Source organism: Drosophila bipectinata, chromosome 3R, assembly GCF_030179905.1.
Source record: "Drosophila bipectinata strain 14024-0381.07 chromosome 3R, DbipHiC1v2, whole genome shotgun sequence".
NCBI classification, from domain to species: Eukaryota; Metazoa; Arthropoda; class Insecta; order Diptera; family Drosophilidae; genus Drosophila; species Drosophila bipectinata.
Window position 1 is genome coordinate 17,365,238 of NC_091739.1, and position 27,698 is coordinate 17,392,935.

General features: G+C 39.8%; 2 protein-coding genes and 2 long non-coding RNA genes across 7 annotated transcripts; 3 read left to right on the forward strand and 1 right to left on the reverse strand.

The window, feature by feature from the left end:
• Positions 1–560: 560 nt before the first annotated feature.
• Positions 561–15,515, reverse strand: LOC108130451 (uncharacterized). 3 transcript variants are annotated; one of them, XR_011443248.1, is made up of 5 exons: positions 15,350–15,515; positions 14,260–15,287; positions 12,438–12,516; positions 12,264–12,385; positions 12,170–12,184 (listed from the first exon to the last, which is right to left on the reverse strand). It is a non-coding gene; the product is annotated as an uncharacterized lncRNA (long non-coding RNA). The 3 variants fall into 3 exon arrangements; XR_011443249.1 differs by lacking the exon at positions 12,170–12,184 and adding an exon at positions 561–575 and having other exon boundaries at positions 12,264–12,516; XR_001773606.3 differs by having other exon boundaries at positions 12,264–12,516.
• Positions 15,516–16,246: 731 nt separating this feature from the next.
• On the forward strand, positions 16,247–17,965 carry LOC108130306 (uncharacterized). The gene is made up of 3 exons (XR_006246159.2): positions 16,247–16,406; positions 16,535–17,600; positions 17,660–17,965. It is a non-coding gene; the product is annotated as an uncharacterized lncRNA (long non-coding RNA).
• A 3,071-nt stretch (positions 17,966–21,036) lies between these two features.
• On the forward strand, positions 21,037–23,278 carry LOC108130307 (male-specific sperm protein Mst84Dd-like). Its single transcript, XM_017248696.3, has 3 exons — positions 21,037–21,196; positions 21,256–21,418; positions 23,048–23,278. Exons 2-3 carry the CDS (start codon positions 21,264–21,266, stop codon positions 23,163–23,165), a joined length of 273 nt encoding a protein of 90 aa, XP_017104185.2. The 5' UTR covers positions 21,037–21,196; positions 21,256–21,263; the 3' UTR covers positions 23,166–23,278.
• Positions 23,279–25,354: 2,076 nt separating this feature from the next.
• LOC108130421 (uncharacterized) lies at positions 25,355–27,027 on the forward strand. Of its 2 annotated transcripts, XM_017248836.3 has the most exons (3): positions 25,355–26,237; positions 26,292–26,448; positions 26,529–27,027. In XM_017248836.3, the coding sequence occupies exon 1, from the start codon at positions 25,496–25,498 to the stop codon at positions 26,159–26,161; it is 666 nt and encodes a 221-aa protein (XP_017104325.2). In that variant the 5' UTR covers positions 25,355–25,495; the 3' UTR covers positions 26,162–26,237; positions 26,292–26,448; positions 26,529–27,027. The 2 variants fall into 2 exon arrangements, with proteins under 2 accessions (XP_017104325.2, XP_070137898.1); XM_070281797.1 differs by having other exon boundaries at positions 25,355–26,448.
• Positions 27,028–27,698: the final 671 nt, after the last annotated feature.

Sequence of the window (27,698 nt, forward strand, 5' to 3'; positions counted from 1 at the left end):
ACTGACATTTATTTTCTTAAGCATTCGATTATACAACACCCATCAGAAGTTGCAACCTTTTAGTCAACCCTCTCCTAAGTGAGATTTTCAATCTAAATGGAGCCAATTGGTCAACAACTTGGCCCAGTCGTAGTCCGTCCCGTTGGCCTTCCTCTTGCTGTTTTGCTTTGTTAGACTGCGAATTTGAATGCTTCACGGAAACGGATGTGTGGTGATTGTTAGCTTTTGGGGAGCAACCAGCAGCCAGCAGCAGGACGATGTCCTTGCTTTGTTGATACAACAACACTGCCGTTGCTGCTATCGCTGCTGGGACCCTTTGGAGCTGGGTATTGGGTACTGGAAACTAGTCCCTGGTCTCTGGTCAATGGTCGTGGGTCCCTGGGCTACGGAAAACTCTGGTCAATGGTCACAGGACATGGACCATCGGCCGGGCAAGTTGTCATCCGCAGATGATGATGACGATAATGAGCTGAGGCCTGATCATGGTTTACTGACACGTAATGACAGCTAAACATTCAGCTCTCGATAGTTACACTTCATACAGAATCGACACTAGCATGGGGTGTTGGTGGAGTCTGTAATCGAGATTTAAACATAAATATATAAATTAAGAAATAAGAAAAATAAAGCAGGAATGACAGCTAAATACATTTTTTAAATTAAACGAATCTGTATAAACAAAAATAATGACCCAAAACGAGGTTAATTCTACACAACATTAGTTTTATTTAATTTTACAATTTTTTAAGAACATTTATTAAAGTACATTTTTGTAAATTCATGATTCTTACCCCAGATGTTTATTTTGTTATATTTTAGTGATAAAAAGTGCTACAAAAATATGTACCTTTATTAAACATATTTCGCTAAAAATTGTCCCTCAAATTGCTACAAAACAGCCAAGGTAGCAACACTGTAACAGCATCATTGGATATGGCAAATGACTCGTGCAGGTCGGCTTTTGTCAGCCGTAACTGTAAATGCGTGACTTTTGGCCATTTAATGATGTTTCAACGTCATTGTGCACAAATAAACAATCATCATCATCATCCGCACAACCACGACAAGCAAGCAAGGGCGAGGATGTAGCTGAGATTTGAGCCCGAGGATGAGGACGAGGTTTTGTCCTGGCTCATTTGATGACATGGCCTTTCAATGGCGCTGGTTATTAATGCGCCTGTTTGGCCTCTCGGCCAACAATAACGCATTTAAAACAACAATAGCACAATGAGCCAGTAATAGCCACGAACCAGGCTCAAATCCCAGTTTCGGCCAAGGACCAACAAGGCGATTAGGCAGCAGAGGCAGAGGAATTTTCGCCAAATGTTGGTGGGTGGGATTGTCAGTTCGGAAACGACGGATAATTTGTATGGATAAGAGCTTGGTAATTTCTTGGGAATTATCCAACCTAGGGTCTTCTGTACTCTCTAATTTTTGGAACAAATTTTAACATTATATTATCATTTCTTTCGAACTTATTAAATTAAAATTTTATTACAGAATTTCATTAAATTGTTGATGAAAAAATACTTCGACATGTTCACGGGACAAAGGTTTTTCACTTCCGTATATGCGGCATGATTTATGCTTTATTCCTGCTAGTAATTCATATTAATAAATAAAATATGCAGCTTCCTGCATACGGTTTATAAATTCAACGACATGCGGATATCCACGGGACAAGTTTATTGCAATGACATAACAGAACCGCTTGTCAGCCGGATCCGGAATTATGCAATCCACTTTTTGATCGGCATCTCTCGGCTTTCCATAATGCGACCCAGATTCCGCACTTAATAAATACTTTGGCCCAAACACCAAGCCGAACCGAAGGTGCACGCTTCACTAATCGGGCTCAAAAATAGACCAAAGAGGAGCCACCAGTGGGCGGGGGATTTGGCCAAGTACATTGACTTTGGCTTTGCATTGGTTGAAGAGAAGTTCGAGACTGGGTTCTTATTTAAAGTTTTGCTGGTCAGTCATGTGAACGGAGGCGAATGGAAGGAGCAGCCAGTGCAAGTGGTAATGGTAATGGAAGTCCTGCAGGAAAAGGAGCTTCCGGGGAGAGGCGGAGACCGAGTGGCAGGGGAAACTGCTCTGCAGTTTGTGTCAGGGCCAAGCACAAGTATTTTATTTCTTAATTTTGTTTTCGTCTAATACTGATTCGATTTTGTACAAAAAAACAAATACACGAAAGAGCAGTACACAAAACCATTTTCCATCATTTTAACTTTCTGCAAAAATCGTATTTAAGGGTTAAAGGATAGCTTTTCAAGGAGCATATAAAGTGACTTTTTGTTAAAGTCTATGACTATTACTTTTAAATTTAAATAATCATATAATTTTTCATGTGTAATATAAAACTTATTGACCCGCATCCATTTAGCTTTTAGTTTTTTGCTTCTTGCAGCAAGTCTGCTTTTTAGCTTCGTGCTTTGCCAATTTGCATTGAATTGTCCATTAGGATCGGGTCAGCAGCAGCCGTAAGTTGGTGTTCTTTATTGTTGTGTGATAGTCGGTCCCCTTGGCCAGTCAATTGGCCCTCCGTCATTCAGTCAGTCAGTCAGTTAGTTAGTCATTTCCCTCGCTTGTGGGACTGTTGTGTGCATCGTGGTCGTTATTAGCCGCCCGTGTCAGCCAGTTTGTCGTACATAATGAAAGACATGGTTTTCGTGTAGCGATTGCTCCTGCTCCCGCTCCTGTCCCACTAGTCTCGCTAGGTCCCACATTGACCCCATCTCTCAGCACTTCCTCCAGGACCATTTGTCCTTGTACGTAGCACTGTGTCCTCATGTCATTTGAATTTGTGCTCTTTGTTGCTGCTGCTGTTGTGGATGCTGGCATTGCATACAAATACGTAATTGAAAAATGCACATATCTCCGAGATGCTTATTGACTTTTATTGGACATTCAAAGGGGCTGGGGAGGGGACTCTGTGATATGCAAAAAATGCTAAACATAAGTCACTTTTAACGTGGCTGAGAGAGTCAATTGCATGGAAATTAAATGCATAAACTCTTGCCCGTAGGTCACAAGAAAATGCTCTATTTTGGACACAAAATCATGAAGAGAAAAGTGTCAGGAGTGGAACTTTACTTTGATTCCGATTTGGAATTTCGTTAGGAAAAAGGAAATTCAATTTGTCGCATTGATACGTGCTAAAAATGGTCCATCTTCCACAGAAGGGTGTAAAAATGTGAATTATTACGACCGTTGCGTAAATAACAATCATTCCGACCCGGCTGACCAGGCCCAAAGAGCCTGCGGTCATTCTTTAGGTATTTTTATTAAAAATTCTAGTCGCCGCACAAAAGCCAAGTGCAGCTGAGCCAGAAAAACGGTTATGACTACGACTAGGAGTCGTTCTCCGAGTGCGGACAAGTCTAGCCCTGGGCTGGAGTGGACAGCAAAAACTTTTTGGCCTCTAACTTTTAATTATAAATAATTTTCAACATTTTAAATATGTCGCTGGCACGCAAATCTGTGCAGCAAATGTTAGAAATGTCTGTCCGCAAGGCAAAAAATATGAAAATGTGGAGTCCAAAAATCGGGAATCAGGCTTTCCCAGCTACACATATATATATGAATATATATATTTTTCGGCAACGGCTGCCAAATGCAGTTTTTTATGGCTTCGAAACTGCTTGAAATAATTCTTTTTTCCTTTTCCTCTTTTTTATGCCCGGGTCACATCCATGTGAGAGAGCGAATCTGACTCCGAATTCAAATCCGACTGCGGTTAAAAGTGCGGAAATACATTGAAATGACAATAAAACTAAAAGTTGCCTGTTCTTCTACGACTTCGTTTTTGTGTTGGCTCAATTTTAAAGTTTATGGCCTGACGGCCAACCCGAGCAGCAACAACGACGGGGGATATGTTGGCCAAATGTTTATTTTATTTTATATTTATTTGGAGTATTTTTTGAAGCTCTTCTAGTTTAAGAGTGCTAGCAACAGCACTTTGTACTCACTCTATCGGAAGTGGTAAGGGTTTTACAAGATACAAGCAAACAAAGTGCACAAATTTCTAACCAAACTCATATTATTTTCTTAAAACAAAGATACTGAATAGGTGATATTAATTAAGGAACAAGGGGAGTTGACGCAATTGTAGGTAAATCAAGCATTTAAGTGTTTTATTTTCCCCTTTATAAACTGCACAGATTCTATAATGTAAATTCAAAGAAAACATTTGTAGATAGTGCTTTTTTTCCGTTCTGCCATCTGCCACCTGGGATGTGTGTATGTATTTAATGCCTTAAAATGATTTAACAATAACACAATTCTAATCTTCACGTTAGCAGATATCAATGTTCTGGCTGGTGCGAGGAAGGGCAGAAGACGTCCTATTGATCAGGATTAATACTAGGGACTAATTATACTACGGACTAGGATTATATTATTTTCGTATGACAAAGTTACTGAATAGGTAATATTAATTAAGAAACAATAGGGAGTTTACGCAATTGAAGGTAAATCAAGCATTTAAGTGTTTTGTTATCACCTTTATAAACTACACAGACTCTATAATGTAAATTCAATGAAAACGTTTAAAGATAATGCTTTTGTTTTCCGTTCTGCCATCTGCCACCTGGGATGTGTGTATTTAATGCCTTAAAATGATTTAACAATAACACAATTCTAATCTCCACGTAAGCAGATGTCAATGTTCTGGCTGCTGCGAGGAAGGGCAGAAGATGTCCTATTGATCAGGATTAATACTAGGGACATTCTCGAACTGCAGCGTAGATTTAACTCGCTGCAAATCATAAATCCGAAGTATGACTTACAGGGAGTGCGGTCTGGAGATTATTCACTGGCCCGGATCCGGGCCATGTTCTGCGTACGGGCATGTACAAGCTGTCGTCCGGTCGTCGGATGTGTGCCTGGGTTGGGCTTGTGTTAACCGCAATGAGGAGGGCAACATCTGATCCAGGTAGTCGGTTTCCAGCTCCTCGGGCAAGGCCACAATGCAAACATGACTTTGCAATTAAGTTATTGTCGGCCAGAAGGATGGAAGTCCTTGGCGTCATTCTTCGGCTCCTTCTAGCTGCTCGAAAAAGTACCGCCCCCAGAAAAGAAGCTCTCGTTTGATTTATGGCCACTTGCATTGGCTGCAGCAGGACTTTAAATCATAGACCAGCTTCTCCTCCTATTCTCTGCGGCATCCTTTGCTTGGCTGGATATTTAACCACAGATTGTTGCTTACGCATTCACTTACTAATAGTGCCTCTGGAGTTTTTAGAGCAAGAAAGTGAAATTCAAATTGAATGGAAGGAATATGCAAATTTTTGAGCATTCGACAAGATTTAAGCCCGTGTATCGGCGGCACCAGTATTCCTGAGTGTGACGTTTAATTAAGGCTCCGACTTGTGATTGACACTCCCCAAAATTATGCTCCTGTTGATACGATTTAATTGCCTAGGCATTTTTTGTTTGCCTCTTTCTCCATGCGGCAATTTACGAAATATTTCATCTACCGCATTTCGAACAGTGAGCGGCAAAAATTCCAACATCGTTTTGCGAATGTCAAATGGAACCACAGAAGAAATATTTGTCACCGCCAATGCTTTAACTGATTTATTTCCGATATCAACTAATTTAAATAAAGTACACATTTACTATCACTGATCCAACACAAACAAAAGGTAAGCCGTCACCATTTATGTACATATATGTTTCATTAAATTTTAATACAATTCTATTTGCATGTTGGTATGTTTTGTTTTTATTTTTGTCATATCTCTCAGCGCGTTTGCCGTTGCGGAATTCGCTATATTGGGACAGGTTTTATTTATTTTCAATTTTTTTCCATTTTTGTTTTTAGTTAGGATCTAGGCAGCTCGGCCAGACAAAGCAAAGAAAAAATTGCAATAAAAATTCACAAAATGAAAGTGCACAATTCCGTAACTAGCTCCGTACCGGATTTTATAGGAAGGGAGAGCGGGCACAAACATTTGCATTACGTATACGCGACGTTGGCTCCGTGGATGCAGACATGTGCATGCTCCGTGTACCAGTCCTGCATTTGATATATTAAACTTTCGAACTATAACTCAGCATTTATTGTGAATATTTGATTGTTTTTATTGCCGGCGAAATCAAAAATTGAACAAACTTGTTAGCGACAAAATAGAATAAAAACAATTTTCGTTTGGAATTACAAAGTTTCCGCTCAATTCAGGTTTTGCCAATGAAAAAAAAGTAATCTTTGCAGAGTAAAATGTAAACTCCAGGCCAGTAGAGAATTCCATATAAAATTTTGTGCCGTACAACGAGTAAATATAGGTTAAACAATACGCTCATGTCACACGGCCTCAATGAAGTATTTGCATATTGCCGAAAGACACAAAAAAAAACTTACTGTGCGGAAATTATTGCGGCTCAATAAAACATCGAGACAAACAAACAGACCTGTGAAATTGTAATAAGGGACACGTATCAGGTGAGTCGGACACAAACAATTCGAGTAGCTGGGAAACAATTGGAAATACATTTGTCAATAACCACACACGCAAAATGCTGCTGGAACGGAAAATGCCTCTTGGCTCGGGGCACGACACGCTGCCGTGTTTTGTGGCATCCATGGGCGTGTTAAGTTATCGGACGCTTGTTTGTGGGCCAAACAACTTGTAAGTGCGGTCAGGATATGAAAAGAACAAAAGGGACTGTACGTTCAGGAGGTACAAGGGCCTATTGTCGCACCTGCGGCAGAAATCTATTACATTTCAATAATGCTGCGAATATCGCATAAATAAACAACCGCAGCCGAACAAACACATGGCAACACCATAAATCTGTTGGTTCATATCCATTACCCGGCGACATCATCGCAAACTGTATCAATGGTTTTTTTTTTTTTTTGCAACTGTTGATAATGGTTAAATAAAGCCAATAAACTGCTGTGTTCGTGTGAAATTCATAGAAAACTAGAATTCCAGTGTGACGGAATTTGCATCATTCAGCACCGAGGGCTAAAATTCAAATGCTTTAATTGATTTATTTATTCATAATGGAGTAACTTTAAAAATGTTCCATAACAATTTCAAACTGAAATGCTGTTGACAGTTTTTTCCTATTTATATTGTTTGCCCAACTGAAATAAATTGCACGCTTCAATAGTCATCGTCTGTCCTCGCCATAATCGCTGGTCCTGGCTGGGTCCACAGTGCGTGTACAATTTTTTTCATATTTTAAATCTGAAAGGTTACGGTTGACTAATATTTATTACTTTTTCAAAGTCGCAAGACTTTAAAAAAAATATTTAAAATAGATAAGAAGAAAGTTTTTACTGATATTTTTTTAAAATAAATTTATGTTTCTGCATCACATGGTAGCTAGCTCGTAACTCAAGTTAAAGCTATGAAACTCTTTCGTTTTCGTCAAGAAGTCAGAACTTGTCACGTAGGCTTCTTCATGTGGGCATCTGAAGTGGCCTCACACCCAAGCTGAACGGTCTTTAGATGTCCTGCTGGTGAGGCTTGCATGTGGCACGCCCTCGTCCTGGCCATTTCTCAACGGCGTTTTCAACGCTACGTTTAGCCAAATACTTGTTATTGTTTATCATGAAAGAAACAGAACATTATAGCTTTTTATATCATTTACGTTTTACGTCATTTTTTGGCCCGAGGAAAATCCGCCAGCTAGATCGACGGCGGGAGTACCGTTTTCCTCTTCCAGTTTGCCCGGGTAGTTTATGACTGATGGGCCTGATATACGATACTCCTGCGACTCCGGCGACTGACCAAAGTTTCTCGTGATGGTGTCGCCGTTACGTTTTCTTTTCCCATAATTTCCGACACACGCACCAGAGAATTTGTCGTCCCGTTTCATGCCTTTGTTTTATGCCTTATGTCATATTTTTCGGCATGGCTTTTTAATATCATGTGACTGGCGTTGATGTCGTGGCACGTAAATGTTTTTAATGTCCAATAAAATTATCGTTTCAGATAAAGCTGTTCAGCAAAAACAGGACACCAGACATGTGTATCAACATATAGGACACTTAGTTACGGAAAATGGCGCAAATTTATGACAAGTGTTGATTGCCCATACGCCTCATATTTATATGAAATGGCTGAAAAATATAAACATGCAAATTCCAAACACCCAAACTGATTCACATTTTACTAGGTTTTGCAAAATAATTTAAGCAAATTAAAAGAAGTCTCTTTAAGTACCAGAAGCACTCCCTATAAATAAATCCATTAACCTACATTGGGCATTTCCTGTATTCTATTTAATGCCATTAAGTTTGCAAAATGAAATCGTATTTTGGGTCTCATTTTCTTGGCAAATTGTCTCAAATTTTGACAAAGGACTCGCAAATTTCCCTACACACGCATTTTTTTGCGGGACAAAGTTTAAACTCAAGCCCAAACTTTTTGCCACCGTTCTCATTTTTTTTCCGCATTGTGTCCCCCTCACCACCCATAGCTGACCAAAACACAAAGAGACAAACACACACAGAGCGATGCACACGCATTACGCATACGCCGCGTCAGCCAAATTGACAAGGGTTGAAAATGCGGCGGCAGCACAACTTTTTTGCTGAAATATGTCAAATGTCATGTTTAAAAGGGTACAAAGTTTTTCCTAGTTCGGTTTAACCCTTTCCGTGTCCATGCCAAATGGCATAAAAATGTTCAAGTGTCGAGGAATTAAAACTAAGTTGGAAATGCTTGGCAAACCGCATTAAATACTTTGAAAATATTTCTGCCAGAGTGGGCCAGGGTCATCTTGACCTCAGTTCACCTGTCTGCACCTAACTACATAAGAGCCTTTTCGGTCTGGGCACCCACTCTCAATCCTAGTGACAAATATGACCACCGTAAGCTGCCGTCCTCCAATATAAATTTTTCAGAATGCAATGGCGGGCAAGGCGACTCGAAAAAAAACTGGAAATGGCATACGCAATTTGAGCAACTTCCAGGAAACACAGAGGTAAACAATATTTTACAGTTCATTGAACGGAATAAGCTTGTTTCCGATAAGGAAAGCCAACCAGCGATCTAAAAAAGGGACTCGCCCGCATGGCTAGAACATAAACACGCATCCGTGTGTGTTTGTGCAGCTCGCAGACATTGTTGTCCTGTCTGGCTGTCGGGCTGTCTGACTGTCTATTTGTCTATTGGCCTGTCTTACATTGCGCTCTGTGTTTGCGAACACACCACAACAACTGGCCAGAAACAACAGCAGCACCAGTGGACGAAGAACTCCTCTGTGCCAATAAGTTTGCTAACAGGCCATGAAAGACGGATAGGGGAAAATTAAAGCTTTGATATCGAATTCTGGTTTGCAGTTTCGCACAGCAAATTGGGAAACATTTATAGGTTCTACTTTGTGCTTCCAACTGGGGCTTCTTTGTTTCGTAATTCTATCTGGCTTTTAGCTTTGTCTTAAATTCCAGTTGCTACGACAGGAAAACTACAAGTTTTCTGGCGAACTGGAGACCTTCCGTTTAGCCCAATCGATAATGCCATCAGCAGCCTTATAAATTCGAGCGTGCTTAAGCCATAATTTCCAACAGCTGCTGTAAAATCTCAGCAAGTTATGCTATCTGCAAACTAATGCTCACTAACCAGCGAAACAAATCGGGTTGTCACACACCTGTGAGTGCTATTCCCCCGCCCTCACGTTACTTCTCTGACTCCTCACGTTACCAGTTGGAGCTCCTCAAATAAGCAAATCACGTGCTTTTTGTCAGCTCAACTAAAGCAAAACCCTCCAAAAAATACGCACACTCAACAACTGAAATTAATGTGTAAAGTATAACGAAAAATAAAAGTTGAGAACAGTGTACAGAAATGAGAACATATTCGACCAATAACCAGCGAAAATACCAATCATTAATTGTGCTCTCAAAATCCTATATTTTATAGTTCATATAATATACAAATTAATTTTATGGCAATTTTAAAATAGTTGATTTTAATTAAAAGTAAATTATTTGGGGATCAATCGCAGACCCCACCATAAAATGAAATATTTGAATACTTTATGGGGAATAAACATACTAAATATAAATATTTTTCGGTTTAACATATAGGATGTTTAACCAGTGTAAAGGATATAGAAGATAGTTATTTGAGGGAGCGCAGCATGTCAGCGGAAAAGCCAGCAATCCGCTGGCATCAAAATAAGTAATAACTGAGTGCGGCAACCGCTGCGGATACTTAACGTGAACAGATGATGCTACATGTGTAAAATCCGTGGCGGAAATAGTGGCACCCTCTCTTTTTTCGGCAGGGAAGCTGCAAATAACTGATACGACACGTTATACGACTTGCAAATTTATCTGTTTAATAATAGTCGAACAGAAGCGGCAGCCGGAGCAGTTCACCATTTTAAGATACTTTTCCGAGTATGGGAAGTGGGGGCGGGCACGTCCAACTTCAAATGTCCAGCACAGTAAGCAACATTTGAAATTCGACTAAAAGCATACAAAAAGAGGAGCACACACAGGGCGAAAGGGATATGAGGGGAACGGATATGTTGCGTTGCACATGTGACAAGTTTTTGTGTGCGATGTTGTCGTCGAAAAGCGGCAAAAACAGTTGAGCTGGTTTGAGTTTGAGTTTAGTTCAGTTGAGTTTCCAGTTAAGGTGAACTGCCATTTTACAGTTTGTATATCAAACTGGCAGCCCAGAAGGGTGACTCGGGACAAAAAATTGCATTGCACACAGCGCGGGGTCACGGCTTCAAATCGTCGCCGTCACACAAAACGAGGCAACTTTTTGCACTGTGGGTATATGAGTGCGCTTTCTTTTTTCCGCGTTTTAGTTACTTTTTTTTTTTGTTGGTCAGCGTCAAGGCAACTTCCAAAATGCATTTCACTGCGGCTTTCATTTTCGTGCTTGTTGGACACGCCCACAATGCCACACTATCCCCCACACACGCCTCCAACCTTAACACTATACCCCACCTCGCCCCCTTTTCTGCCGCAGAGTGACGTAGGTTATAAATTTAAGCCCTGCGTGGTTTTAATTTTTAGGATTTTTTTTTGGGTTTCCAAAGCCCTTCATTCTCATGTTCTGTTTGTCCTTACAACACCCCCGAACAGAATCTTGAGCTCCGGCCGGGTTCAATTCCCAGTCCCATTCGTATTCCCACATGTCCTGGGTATGTCGCTCCTGGGTCAAACGTGTGCACTCGGTTCAGTTGGGGTTTAAACGGTTAAGTGCTGGCTAAATTGTTTCATTCTTTTCTTGCTTACCTTTGGCCCAGCCCGGTTTTTGTTTTCCCATCTTTCGGCCCCATTTTCATTGCAATTTTCGTTACTGCTCCCGTTCCGCTTCGCTCCATGTCCTTTTGTATCTTTTGTTCAAAGCCATCCGTCTGACGTGCGTGTCTAAGGTTAAACTGCACATGTTTCCCCATGCGTTTTTCTTACTGCCGCTGATGGTTTCGTACTTTTGGGTTTAACCTCAAGGTGTTAAGCTGCCGTCGAGCTGCCACTTTTTTGCTGGTTTCTATCAGCTGCCGGGTCTATCGATTCCTAGACCGGCAGATAGTGGGCGTAATTGGCAAATGATGTAGTTGCATTGGTCGAGAAAGCGCAAAAAAATAAAGAATATTAAGACATTCTTTGAGGTTTCATGTATTTTTAAAGAGGTCTTTTTAATTTTCGATTTTTACTCTCAATAATGCAAGTTTGGTTTGTATCTGTAAATTACTTACTTTAAATAACCTAAAAAACAATTACCTAAACTAGGCGTCGATGGATTTTTAAATCTTTTAATTCCTAGCACATTGAAACCCCAAACCAAAAAAAGATAAATTCAACAGATTCTCTAGCATCAATTTCAAAAAGCAATACAGCAGCGGGCGGTAAATGAAAGCGAATAACGTATACGCACCGGAGACAATAGATCGTCTCTGCCGCCTGCGGCCTTATTTGAACAATGTGCGGCAACAAAGCGCGAAATTCAAACGATATGCAGTCGCAGGCACAGAGGAGGAATCCAACTGGATCCTGATGAATCGGCCAAGGGAATGGTAACGCAACTCATAACCGAACTATTGTGGGGCTTGGGCTGAGTTGAAAAAATACAATACTAGCACGCGCCTTTGAGCCCGCTCTTGGCACTGAAATTCCAATTGCAAAATTTCACCAGTCGGTGGTCTTCATATATACTCCAAAAGACCGGCGGGGATTTTGCCGCTGGTTGGACATTTTGGAAAACTTCATTAAAAATGTGTGTCATGATGGAAAAAACGTTTCAAATGAAAAATCAAATAAAATAGATAATATCTGCTATTACCTTTCACATCCTTTCCTGTCGACCGCAGGCCAATCATACGCATCTGATAGTGAGAGCTCTTTTTTAGGCATTCCCTTCGGTTTCTCTTTGTATGTCAACAATTTTAATTAGCTTTTCGATTCCTAAAGGCATCGTTTTGACAAATTAATTTCCGTTTCATGTTTAAATATTTACCGGCTGGCTGGGCTTAAATATAAAATGTGAGTAAGTCTGAACGTGAATTGCAGTACACAAAATCTCTTGGGTAATGACGCTGAAAGGGAAAGGAAACGGGAAATTGTTCGTTAAAATCATTCAGCAACAAGAAAAGGTATGGGATCGATATTTACGAAAAAATCCAGGAAATTGGGGTACGACATGTATTCTGACGGTAAGTACGTGAGAAAGTGTGAAAAATGAGGATAACATTTTCAAGCAGCTAACTTGAAAAGGCCTTCTAAAAGAATCCTACTTTTTCTATTTTAGAGAAAAAGTCATATTCAAAACTAACTCATTTGACACCATTTTCATTATCGGTTCTCTTGGCTTGTTAAACTTTTAAGGTAAATCCCTGAAATTAAAACAAACTGTCAACCGAAACTCACATTGTCGGACGGACAAAACCGAAAGAGGCTCGTTTGCTTTTGTTTCACTGTGGTTGGTTTCGGGCTTGCCGCAGTTACCGCAAACTCCTCTCCACCCTTTTAGGGGGCCACATCCGTCAGGACTCCATTTGCGCATTGGACTTACTGACACAACACAACCGTACATAAAATATAAATACAGCAACACATCCTGTGGGCTGCCTGTGATGTATCTGAGATTTTTCGCGAGCGAGAGCACGTGTATGAAACTCCTGTGCATTGTATTGACACCAAAAGCCCCAAGGGAGTGAAACATATGGCTCCAGATGTTGGGGAAGTGGGGCAAAGGGTTGATTTTGAATGTGTTAATTTGATTAATGCAAGGGACCTTTTTGTATTTACTTATATAGATCTCAGCATCCACGAAATGCTATGTACCTTGTCAAATTTGTCAGTTTACTTTCATTAACCGTGACAGCCTCTATGGCTCACTCTATTTACCTGATATTCGGTTTTGTAATTTTCCTAAATGTTTTTTTACTTCTCCCCATATTATTCATCGTATTCTGCAAAATCTACTACGACAATTTCGAGCTCATTAAAAATACAGCTGTCAACTGAAATATTTCACCGGAAGCGGGATGGGTGTGTGTTTGAGAGTTCATCCTCAACAGAGCACGTCTGCCGTTTGTGCTTATTTGTTGGCCCAGACAGTGGCTTTCGTAATTTAAGCACCATTTGATTTTGAAAAAAGTTGACTTAACTACGCGAAACTGACAGAGTTCATGGAAAAATGAAACGTGGAATTAATTTTGTATAAATTAAGAGAAATTCATCCTATTTGCAGACACTGTCGACATTCACATGTGCTGACATGTTTCGTATTTTAGTTTTCCACATTTGTGGAAACTAAGCTACAAAATTACACACGGATATATTTAATTAGATGACATACCCCACCATGTTGCACACATGCCGCACACTTTGCGGCACAAACCTGTTCAGCAGTTTTTGCAACGTGATTTGTGTTCGAGTCACATCCGCGCAGGTGAAAATTAAGCAACCACATTTAAATGAGGATGTTAAATTATATTTGTGGCCCACAAAATTTAAGTCAGACTCCCGGGGTCATTGACTAAGCTCAACTGTGAGCGTTGCTACTTGCCACTTTATGCGCCAGACTCATTTCCGGACAACTTGTACGACTGTACTCGTTTCTCGGGCTGTATCATTACCACTTTTATTGCCATCCTGTGTGTCTGCGTGTTTCCTGTATCGACAACTCGGACGATATATCAATGACACACACAAGTGCCACCCCGCCCTCTATCCAATTTCATTGGGCGGCTAACGTGCCGCGTGTTTTTCTACAAAAATATTTCTCAACTATTGCCCGATCGGGTTTTGTTCACTTTTTGTGACATAAAACTCACAATCAGTCGCCATCTAGTTGGTTGGCTTTTTGTCTGCGCTTCATTTCATTCTTTTGTGAACATGATCCGATTTTTATTGCAGCTGCTGTAGGATTTACTCCATTTACCTCCGAAGCTTGGATGCCAATCTCCTGTGTCCTTCGTCAGACACCAAAAAGTGCTGTCGTCTTCATTTGGCTGGCAGCTTAATTCATTTGGTGCATTATTTAAATTGTCTCGCCAGCAAAAGAAGCCACAATGCTCTCAGTTCAATACATTTGTTGACGTAAATGGCAGTTTCTGAGCTGATTGCTTTCAAAGCGTTAGAAATTGGTAAAACCATAACATCAAATTGAATGAAAAAGTAAGGCATTGCTTTAAATTTCTTTCATAAGAAAAGCAAATGCTTTCACACTGAATCCTTTCATTCTTCAACACTAAACTATAACTGACTTTGACTCTTATGTCAAACTAACATCCACTTGGTTTTTGTGAAAATGGGTGAAAAGTTAGGCAACTTCGAAACCGCCCATAGTTTAAAGGGTTTAGTCGATGATGCTGCGGGATGTGCTCCCGGTGTACCAAGTGGTAACAAACGGCGAAAACGAACTCTGGAGCCTTTGTTGGAAATGGAAAATCTTAGTATTGATGACACAAAGCGACGACGAAAGCCACTGACAGAAAATGAGGTGCAGAAATGTGTGAAGCGCATGAAGCTCATGTCCCTCGAGGACGTAAGGACCAAAAACAAGATAGCCACTTACAACCCCTTCGATCTTGACAGAGGCTATGAAGGCGATTGTGAAAATTAATAAACAGAAATTGGTCGCTAACATTTAATTTTTATTGGTATGATCATCTCTATCTAAATTTCAGCATCGGTCCCTCCATTGGAATTCCAGGTTTCAGCATCGGTCCCTCCACTGGCATTCCAGGTTTCTGGCTCATCAGCAGGGATAACAGCCACCGCATGGTCCGCAGCATGGTCCACAGCATGGTCCGCAGCAAGGAGAGCAAGCCGGTCCACAGCACCCGCCGCCGCAGCAGTCCTGCATTCAATTCACATTAAAAATTGGCCTGGTCGAATAACTTACCTTTCACTGACACGTACAGGCACCAAAACGTAATTTGGGTTCACGTACATATACATGTTTGTTAATTTGAGCTTAAAATTATTTCCACTGGAAACCGAAGGGAACCGTTTTTAGATGTTTTTAGACTGAAAATTTAGATGTTGACTCGTCGGGAATACTTTTAGAACTGATGCTTGTAGGGGCCGGCATTCCGAACCAGGTTTTAACAATTGAAATTCGTCACTCCAAGGCTAATGTGATCGCCTAAAATATTTTTCCATTTTACTGTTTCCATTTGAAAAATGAAAATTAAAAATTTTCCATTTGTTTCCTGAACCGATATTTTTGTCCTGTCTAAAATGATTATTGTTTAAAACTCTAAAATGTATTTATTCGTATGGCCTAATCGTTTAATTTGTTGGCATCAATCATGCGCTGTCGACCACTGGGACCATGTGGCGGCTGTAGACCCTGTGTGCCTTGTTACGGTTGGTGCCTTGTGGCGATTGAGGTCTTCCTCGGGGTTGCCCTGTGGTCTTCGCTGCGGACCTTGAAGTTCCGCTGCAGACCCTGTAGCTGTCGTTGTGAACCCTGCGGACCAAGCTATGGACCATGTGTTCCTTTCTACACTTGGGACTCTTTCTTCAGTTCTTACTTTGGGCCTTGTGGCCCGTGAAGAGAAATTTTAGACATTGCTAAGATACAATTTTTTATATTCACATATCTTTAGCTAATCTTCAAATAAATAAAGTGAATTTTAAAATAAAAATACTGTATTTTCCTATTAGATACAAATATTAACATTATTAGTATGGAAGGATTGGCTTCTATATCATTGTTTATTAGAATGTTTGCTACACTTCTATAACTTTAATTTATAGTTATTTATACTTAATTTAATTTAAATTAAGCTTACTTTAATTCGGAAAGGCTAAAATTGTACTGCTGATAAAATAAACACAGTAGGCTTTATATTGTTTATTCAACCCTTATCATACCCAAAAATAATTAAATACTTCACTTTCATTCAACCTTTCAGGCAATAGACATCTATATTTGTTGTCTAGTCTCAAATTATTTTTTGTTTGATTCAAAGTAAGTAAAATAAAAGTGATACATACATATATATTTCATGAAATAATAATATCATATTTATTTTTACAAATATTTCATATATGTAAATAAATATAATATATTATATATTTTTTTCTAATTATATTTAGCTTCTATTCGGATAAATCATGTGCTGTGGACCTTGTGGACCTTGCTGCGGACCCTGCGGCGGTTGCTGTGGTCCTTGCGGACCTCGCTGCGGGCCATGCGGATCGTGTTGTGGACCGTGCTATGTTTCGTGCTGCGGTCCTTGTGGCCCCTGCGGAGGATGTTGTTGGTGCTGAATAGAATTCTTGATCCAGAGCTTTACTCGAACACCTTCAGCAAACGAAATGTGACAGCACACACCCATTACAGATTCATCATTATGGACAGGACCACTTAAGGACACGAAGAAACCTACATTACATATCCACCCAATCACAAAAAATAATTTGAAACGATTCAACGAATAAATAAAATTGTACACCTTCGACCAAGAAATATTTAGCATTTGGTTTATTTGGTTGGAAAAGGGGTATGGGCTTATGGGGTATGAGTATGGGCTTGTCAGTGCGATAAGTAAAACTGGTTGGTTGGTTCTTCTGAATTGCGGGCCATGTTGCAAAAGGAGCGGCCTTCAATGCGCATAAAGCAAAGTTTGGATGTTTTATAAGATTTTACGATTGACACAGGGTTCAACACTCCAGGTTTCGTTTATCCAGAAACGCTTATTAGAGAATGTGGGGACTAGAGACATAATTTCTTCAATAAAACGCCAAATTAACTAGCTTTTATTTTTGTCCATAGATTTAAAAGTTCATACAAATATATAATTATTAAAATATTTCCAAATATTGGAGATTTTAAAAAATTCATTCATTGTAGAGTTGTGTTAGTTCTCAATCAATTTTTCTTAGTACTAGAACACTTTAAATATTTAAATCTATTTTTTAAATATTTAATATATATACAATACATAAATATATTCATAAATGTATATATATATTAAATATATACACATTGGTAAGCCATATTTCCACAATTCGAAAAATATCGAATCCTAGTAGGCTAGGCGTATAATTTTGGCATGTTTCACATTCGGCCTATAAAAAGCATCAGTATTCACTTTTCATTCGGACAGACGACATCAAAATTTTTTCTCCAGCTCCCATTTATTGCTTAACTAAATTCTTTGTAAGTAAATTTTATACCAAAACTACAGAACTTATTTGATATATTTATTTTTATTAAAGGATTCAACATGTGCGGACCCTGTGGCTGTGGACCCTGTGGACCTTGCGGTCCCTGCTGTGGACCTTGCGGTCCTTGCTGTGGACCCTGCGGGCCTTGCGGACCTTGCTGTGGCCCATGCGGACCATGTTGTGGGCCTTGTGGACCCTGCTGCGGACCGTGTGGCAAGAGGAACGGCCTTCAATGCCCCTGAAACATTGCCCCTGGCCACCAAAATCTTCTCAAGAATTGTTGAGTAATGTTTGTGGAGGATAGAGACAACTTCTAAAGATAAACAGTCTTCAATAAAAGGGAATACTACAAAAATATATTATTTTTTGTTCGTTTTTTTTCTTTCTCAGTACTTCCTTTCCGACTTTCCTCATTTAAAACATTGCTTAAATAGAGTTTTCAAATTTTTCGAATTTTTTCCTAGGGGTACCCTCATTGTGGATTTTCCTGCTATCCCCACTTTTGCTCCCTCCGATGGCCATAGCTCTGCCAATTTGTATCCGATCAGGAAATAAAGTACAATTTTGTAATCAGCGAAACTAGAAGCGACTTTCCTCATTTAAAACATTGCTAAACAAGAGTTTTCAAAATTTTCGAATTTTTTCCTAGGGGTACCCTCATAAAATTGTGGATTTTTCTGTTTTCCCCACTTTTGCTCCTTCCGATAGCAATAGCTCTGCCAGTTTGTATCCGATCAGGAAATAAAGTACCATTTTGTAATCAGCGAAACTAGAAGCGACTTTCCTCATTTAAAACATTGCTAAAATAGAGTTTTCTAATTTTTCGAATTTTTTCCTAGGGGTACCCTCATAAAATTGTGGATTTTCCTGCTATCCCCACTTTTGCTCCCTCCGATGGCCATAGCTCTGCCAATTTGTATCCGATCAGGAAATAAAGTACCATTTTGTAATCAGCGAAACTAGAAGCGACTTTCCTCATTTAAAACATTGCTAAAATAGAGTTTTCTAATTTTTCGAATTTTTTCCTAGGGGTACCCTCATAAAATTGTGGATTTTCCTGCTATCCCCACTTTTGCTCCCTCCGATGGCCATAGCTCTGCCAATTTGTATCCGATCAGGAAATAAAGTACCATTTTGTAATCAGCGAAACTAGAAGCGACTTTCCTCATTTAAAACATTGCTAAAATAGAGCTTTCTAATTTTTCGAATTTTTTCCTAGGGGTACCCTCATAAAATTGTGGATTTTCCTGCTATCCCCACTTTTGCTCCCTCCGATGGCCATAGCTCTGCCAATTTGTATCCGATCAGGAAATAAAGTACCATTTTGTAATCAGCGAAACTAGAAGCGACTTTCCTCATTTAAAACATTGCTAAAATAGAGTTTTCTAATTTTTCGAATTTTTTCCTAGGGGTACCCTCATAAAATTGTGGATTTTCCTGCTATCCCCACTTTTGCTCCCTCCGATGGCCATAGCTCTGCCAATTTGTATCCGATCAGGAAATAAAGTACCATTTTGTAATCAGCGAAATTAGAAGCGACTTTCCTCATTTAAAACATTGCTAAACAAGAGTTTTCAAAATTTTCTAATTTTTTCCAGGGGTACCCTCATAAAAATGTGGATTTTTCTGATTTCCCCACTTTTGCTCCCTCCGATGGCCATAGCTCTGCCAATTTGTATCCGATCAGGAAACAAAGTACCATTTTGTAATCAGCGAACGAAGAAGCGACATTCTTCATTTAAAACATTGCTTAAATAGAGTTTTCAAATTTTTCGAATTTTTTCCTCATAAAATTGTGGATTTTTCTGATTTCCCCACTTTTGCTCCCTCCGATGGCCATAGCTCTGCCAATTTGTATCCGATCAGGAAACAAAGTACCATTTTGTAATCAGCGAACGAAGAAGCGACATTCTTCATTTAAAACATTGCTAAAATAGAGTTTTCAAATTTTTCGAATTTCTTCCTCATAAAATTGTGGATTTTCCTGCTATCCCCACTTTTGCTCCCTCCGATGGCCATAGCTCTGCCAATTTGTATTCGATCAGGAAATAAAGTACCATTTTGTAATCAGCGAACCTAGAAGCGACTTTCCTCATTTAAAACATTGCTAAAAAAGAGTTTTCTAATTTTTCGAATTTTTTCCTATGGGTACCTTCATAAAATTGTGGATTTTCCTGCTATCTCCAATTTTGCTCCCTCCGATGGCCATAGCTCTGCCAATTTGTATCCGATCAGGAAACAAAGTACCATTTTGTAATCAGCGAACCTAGAAGCGACTTTCCTCATTTAAAACATTGCTAAAATAGAGTTTTCAAATTTTTCGAATTTTTTCCTCATAAAATTGTGGATTTTCCTGCTATCCCCACTTTTGCTCCCTCCGATGGCCATAGCTCTGCCAATTTGTATCCGATCAGGAAATAAAGTACCATTTTGTAATCAGCGAAACTAGAAGCGACTTTCCTCATTTAAAACATTGCTAAAATAGAGTTTTCTAATTTTTCGAATTTTTTCCTAGGGGTACCCTCATAAAATTGTGGATTTTCCTGCTATCCCCACTTTTGCTCCCTCCGATGGCCATAGCTCTGCCAGTTTGTATGCGATCAGAATATAAAGTGCCATTTTGTAATCAGCGAACCTAGAAGCCTCTGCCAGTTTGTATCCGAACAGGAAACAAAGTACCATTTTGTAATCAGCGAACCTAGAAGCGACTTTCCTCATTTAAAAAATTGCTTAAATGGAGTTTTCAAATTTTTCGAATTTTTTCCAGGGGTACCCTCATAAAATTGTGGATTTTTCTGATTTCCCCAATTTTCCTGCTTCTGATCGCCATAGCTCTGCCAATTTGAATCCGATCCCGAAACAACGTACCATTCTGATATCAGCGAGCTTAAGACCGCTTTTCTTCATTCAAAGTATTTCCTAAATATTGTTTACAAAATTTTCGAATTTTTTTCAAGGCGTACCCTTATGGAAATTGCGGTTTTCCAAATTTCCACCTTCTGATTATTTTCTTCCCTTCCGATGTGCACAGATCTTCCAATTTGTATCCGATCCCAAAACAACGTACCATTCCGTAATCAGCGAACTTAAGACCACTTTTCCTCATTTAAAGTATTTCCTTATTATTTCCTATGAAAATTGCGGTTTTCCAAATTTCCACCTTTCTGATTATTTTCTTCTCTTCCGATGTGCACAGCTCTGCCAATTTGTAACCGATCCGGAAACAACGTACCATTCTGCAATGAGCGAACCAAATGCCGCTTTTCCTTATTCAAATTATTTTCTTTAATTGTTTTCAAAATTTTCGATTGTTTTTAAGGGGTACCTCTATTAAAATTGTGGTTTTTCAAGTTTCCACCTTTCTGATTATTTTCTTCCCTTCTGATGTGGACAGCTCTGCCAATTTGTATCCGATCCCGAAACAACGTACCAAGAATTCAAAAATAACCGAATCCTAGTAGGCTAGGCGTATAATTTTGGCATGTTTCACATTCGGCCTATAAAAAGCATCAGTATTCACTTTTCATTCGGACAGACGACATCAAAATTTTTTCTCCAGCTCCCATTTATTGCTTAACTAAATTCTTTGTAAGTAAATTTTATACCAAAACTACAGAACTTATTTGATATATTTATTTTTATTAAAGGATTCAACATGTGCGGACCCTGTGGCTGTGGACCCTGTGGACCTTGCGGTCCCTGCTGTGGACCTTGCGGTCCTTGCTGTGGACCCTGCGGGCCTTGCGGACCTTGCTGTGGCCCATGCGGACCATGTTGTGGGCCTTGTGGACCCTGCTGCGGACCGTGTGGAAAGAGGAACGGCCTTCAATGCCCCTGAAACAATTTTAAGTGGGCCACCAAAATCTTCTCAAGAATTGTTAAGTAATGTTTGTGGAGGATAGAGACATAACTTCTAAAAATTAACAGTCTTCAATAAAAGGGAATACTACAAAAATATATTATTTTTGTTCGTTTTTTTTCTTTCTCAGTACTTCCTTTCCGAAGTGCACAACTCTGTCAGTTGGTATCAGATCCTTTAACAACGTATTCTGTAATCAGCGAACTTAAGACCGCTTTTCCTCATTCAAAGTATTTCCTAAATATTGTTTTCAAAATTTTCCAATTTTTTCAAGGCCCCTATGAAAAATTTATTGACTATGGTTATTGACACCACCTGTATACCTTTATTCACTTTTTAAATTATATTTACAATTAAATGAAGAACCTGCTATAGACCATTCCCACTGAGTCAAGCATGATACAATTATATAAGGTAGTCCATTCGTTGACTTAAGTCCGTTATTTTTGTTTTAACATAGTAAGCGTTGAATAGTGCAAGTGAAACGGCTATACAGTACTTTGATTAACCCTTACACGGAGCACGGGGCTAAAAGTTTTTCTTAGTTATGACAAGAGTTGTAGTGTTTATCATTTTATTTTAATAAGTTTAGAGTTTGACATTATTCTTTGTTTTTGTTTTTGGACAGCCAATCTTTTGTTTAAGTTCTTAATTCTAAAGTGTATGCGTATCTTAAAATAAATTTTTTTTATGTTTACACTTATATCGACCTGCTCAGCGGCGTTTAACAATGTGTGTTTTAAATTTTTAGTTATTTGAAATGTGTCCTTAACAATATGTAAAAATATGAGTTCAAGTTGTTTCATTTTGTTTTTAAATGTCGATGAAGGCTTCATCAGCCCTCCATGCGAAACCTCATCTACATATGTAAACGTCGACTCATCTGCTAGCTCATTACACAAACGTAATTTTTTTATGACAAAACCTGCCAGGTATTCAAGTGCATCCTCCGTCAACTCGTTTACCTCTTCAAATTCTTCGTCAAAATCAAACTTTACGCCTAGCACGTGCTTGCGACAATAATAGCAAAAAGTCATTTTTTGCTTGGCCACTTAAGGGTTAAAGGTATGAAAACAAAATCACCTTTCAGTTTGACAGTTTGGAATTAAAGGACCAAACCCGAACGATATGTCAGTGGAATGGACTACCTTATATAATTGTATCATGGAGTCAAGCAGTGGAAAAAACGTATCTTATTGGATATCGTTCCCTCAGCTAAAATATGTTCCTGCTTCCTGTGCTAAATACTTAGGTATTATGGAGATTTCTATTATTATTAATAGCTAAAAATTCTAGTAGGCCATGATTTGGCCTTTCTCTCTGTCTGTCAATACCTTTGAAACAATAGTCTGTTTTTGCCTCTCGTCCGTCCCATACACATCAAAATTTCGGAAGAAGTCCCTAAAGTTCTTTTTTTTAACAAAGTTCAATGTAAGTAACTATCTTAAAAGACAATGAAAAATTTGTTTATTCTATTTATGAAAGTCATAATATTCCAAAATGTGCTGCCCATCCTGCCCACCATGCTGTTCACCTTGCTGCAAACCCTACGGAAAATGTGGACCACATGGACCTTGTAACCCCCGTTGTGGACCCTGCCGACCTTGCTGTGCACCTGCATGCGGTCCTATGGAACCCCGCAATGGACTTCAGAAGTGTTCGCCTTATGGTTTGGCCACTGGAGGCTTTTGCTGTTGACATATCGCTGCAAAAGTCGAATTTATGGGTTAAATTTCACACCAGTGAACTAAAAAGAACATAAGGGACTTTAGTGTTACAATAAATCAGTATCATTTCAGTCCATAAAAAAATTGTTTTCTTATTGAAGTTTATAATAGTAGGAGGGCACAAAAGAATTGTCCTGTCTTTAAAGCATTCGCTTTCTGATGGTTAACAGCAAATGGATTTGAAAAAAGTGGACCTCTACAGCAGCCATTCCCAGGACCATTGTCCCTTCAGGTTGAGTCTGCAGCTTGTTGCAGGAAACACATGCACACAGTCACTCCCACGAGTGCCTTGGGGATAAGAGGAGCAGTTAATTTATGCCAACATGCTCGGGCAATTGAGGCGATGCAGCTGGAAATAAAAGTGTATGGGATACGCACCATTTAAATTGGCCAACTAGGGGATTTTAATTAGTGTCAAGTGCTTCGAAATAAATGGCCGCCCGATCAAATGGGGTAAGAGCCTCCGAACCCCAACCAATCAAAGGAAACTGCTAGTAGAGTTACTCATACGCCCCGTGTGGCGCGCCAAGTCAATTATTAATGGTAGATGTGCTCGAGTGCAGACTGCTGACATCTCAATTCATGCTGGAAATCAGCAGGCAAATTGTTTATTGTATACATACATTCATGCAATAGAATGCCAGAGGAGTGTCTGGGGAACTGATTTTCATCATTCATTTTGCAAGTCGACTTTTCCACTTTCCACGCTGAATTATGAAGCCACCGACCTTCCATGAAAGTGTATCAGTTGGTGTGTGTATCTGTGTGTGCATCCCTATGTGTTGGTGTGCGTGTGAGACAGTGCACTATAGGAAATTTGACCACTTTTTCTGGCCAAAAACCATTTTTTGAAAGTTAAAGAATATAAATAATTTTAACTGCATATCATTCACAATAGATTAATTTTTAATGTTGCGTACCAGAAATTTCCATAGATGGCGCCACTGCGAAAAAATCAGCTGTTAAAAACAGCTGTTGATGTTAACATTTGCATGAGCTTAGAGTTTAAGATTTTTTGGTGCTATTTTAAAAACGCAAATACTGAAAATTTTATGGACAAAATCAAAAGTTTTGAAATGAATACTTCTCAATGTGGTTTGTATTATGTGTTTGTGTATGTGAAGTGTCCAAAAAACTTGTGTTGTCTTTTTAATAAAGTGAAAATGTAAGAAGTCTAGCAACAGAAATTTTTTGAATTAAATCACATTTTTAAAAAGAGATTTAAACTAATTCAGGCCGAGTCGGACAATGTAATTTAATCCATGTTGTAGATTGTTTAATTTTCTTCAAATGAGTGAAATATGAATATGCATAAAAATGCACTTTCGAAGAAATTCATAATTTAGGGAGGCAACCTCAACACCTTGAATGTGAATCTGTTAGCTGTGAGACTAGTGCAAAACCGAACAGTTAGCATGTTATTTTTAAATAGGGGGCGGTGCCACGCCCACAATTTTTTCATTTCTAAGTTCTTTTGAGCATATAAACTCAAATCAAACATCAAAATTTAAATATCTTGCTTAGTTTTTGAGTTAGAATGTGTTTCTTAAAATGTGGGCGGTGCCACGCCCACATTTTTTTAAAATCATGAATCTATTGACCATGTGAACTCAAATCAAAAATCAGAACTTAAATATCTTGTTTCGTTCTTGAGATATTATTTTTGGCCAGAAAAAGTGGTCATATTTCCTATAGTGCAGTGGCTCGAGTTGATGACGCAGTTCAGGGAATACGCCGGATTGGCAAGTAGAAGAGGAAGTGGGCGAGGGCTTCCAGCATCCGGGTGGCATGCAAATGGATTGTTTCATCCTGCAATTGGAGTAGCAGAAACATCAGAAGCAGCGACGGCAAAGCCTCCAGCTTCTAGCCTCCAGATCCGGAAAGGGTCAAATTAGAGCTAACTGCCGGAATACTAGTGGAAAAGCTTCACCAGAGACTTGCTCACAAGGACTTCTATCTAAGCTGGAAATCCTAGAATAGGCATATGCCGATAACGTAATTTGGAATTGAATTTCGTTAAAAAAATTCCTTCGAGATACCTTAGATTATGATGAAAACTAAGAATGGAAAAATAACAGTATGAGCACCAAGCCTGAAAAATTTAAAAGAAAAACTAACATTCCATTTAACAAAACTTCAAAATTGTCAGAAATTTTAGGAAATCGGTTCAGAGGTAAATTAAGTCTTTTTGTAAAAAGTGACATTGTCCTGGTCCCAACATAGTTCACCTTCGGTGGAAAGTCCAATCAGTCTTTTCAAAATTTGTTTGGTTTCCAGTGCTCAAGGGCCACACATCTAACCATGTCTGTTTCCATTGGCGAGAGCAATGCAGTCCCTAACCACGCCGCCGGGATTTGGAGCATGACCAGGCACCACAATATTGTGGAAGTCTTACCGATCGGCGATGGGCCTCATGTTATTCGTCACCGTCCGAACCAAGCTCGTCGTCGTCCCCATCCACAACACAACCAACACTTGCAAATGTTACCAGCAGCGGTGCAACGTCCCCGGACACCACCACTCCCTCGACTCCCTACGCTCCGTAAATTAAGTGGTAATCGAACCCATGAATTCCAGCGGAACATGGACTTCTATTACCGCCTGAGGAACAGTCGTTTCGGAGGTTCTGCAACAGGATTCGGTTACCGCCAGCTTCAACAGGACCTGCAGCCACCTGGCTATATTAACTGGCCTATGAGCCACTCGGATATCGACGCTCTGACATCTGAGAACGAAACAGAGCCTCTGGGTCGCGACCACCACTGGGGAAGGGCCCAGTTGCATTTCCAGCAATATCTGAGCACAAATTATCAAAACCAGCAGTCCAGAACCACCACAAACAATCCAATCGTCTTTAAGTTGGACCTGAACCTGATCGAAGTGAAACCCATCTACGACATCCTTTGCGGTCTTGGCCTAAAAGAGGCTTTGAGACTGGCCTTCAACGAAGTCTTTCACTTGCAGTAGACTCGGTCCTGCATCCACAAACTTTCGATAATAAAGATTAGAAGCAACAAAAGAAAACTTTTCAATCTGGATGGGGGTGAGCGTGCCTCATGCATATGTACCACTGGGAAACTCGCTCTCTGTGCCCTAGGTTACTTTTCTTGTCCAAGATCTTCTTCCACCCAATTCGCCGCTCATGTGCATTTATGGAAATCGTATGCAGCTATTGTATGTATTTTGCGTGTGCAGCAGTGTGGCAGCTTCATGGTCAAAACGAGAAATTCCTGGCAGCGAATTGTTAATGCCCTGTAAGTGTAAAGAGTATTAATTTATATGCTTTATATTCTAATATACGTTTATTTTCTTTTATTTCGCCTTTGAAATCAAGAAGTCGGATTTAAAATACCAAGTGTGTAAACCAAATTCCAGTTTACCGCGAGACTGCCACACATATGTATATGCCGCAACTTTTACACCACTCTGCCGAAATAACAAGCGTTGAGGAGAGCTCCAAAAACGCGTGCATGTGGATGCCACATGCACCACACACACAGCACACCCCCATACACACCCACATATCCACAAAAGACGCGCTGCGTTCATTTTGCGCCTTATCTGCGGTCGCAAGTGTTGCGCCATCGCCGCCCGAGTGCCTGAAATTATGCTAATTTTTGGGTTTTTATGCAGCCAACATGAAGCAGAAGCAGCAGCAGCAGCAACATCAGGATTCTGCATTCTCATGACCGAATCTCCTCCAGCTCTTCCAGCTGCTGCTTGTTGGTTGTTCATAGTCGGTCGCCGGTTGTTGCTCGTTGGCTCTTGCTGTTCCTGCTGTGCATTTTGCGGACTCACACTGAGAAATAAAATATAGAAGCTGGTTAAAATAATTAATTTATATTTCATTTAAAATATTTATAAGAAACTGAAAATTTATCATCCAAAACTTTATGGCTTTCCTTAATAAATGTTGAAACAAAATTGCATTCTAACGTGTAGCTTTTTTCAGTGCTTTGGCGGTACGTTGAATTTAAAGGCAGGAGGGGGCAGCTGATAACGCAGCATTAATAACACCCCCATGGCTTTCCCTTACTTGATGATTGAAAATCCAGCAAACAACGCCGCGTTCCAAGAGTGAGCAACATTCATTTACTTATCAGGCCCGGGAGCTGGTTCTTGCAGAGTTCCCATTTCGCCTCTATATTTGTGGCACATTTGGGAGCTAAGCAGGCAAAAGGCGGCAGGAAAAAAAAACGTCAAGCAGCTGCTGTCCCTGCCACAGCAAGGGCCATTGCCATTGGTCTTGTTGTGGCCAGTGTTAACATAAAACTTGTGCAGCGATAAACTCATGGCCCGCCCAGGACATTGTCCAGCCGCACATTTGTTAGCCTGCCTCGAGAGCCGAGGCATTGGGGCATTTCTGACTTCTGTTTCGGTTTCTGTTTCGAGTCCTGTCCCAGCTCCAGATCCTCCTGCATATTCAACGCCTTTTCCATTTCACTTTACTAGTCCAGCCTTTGAAAATTTCACATTTCTGTTCCCAGGCTCTCCAATGTCTACT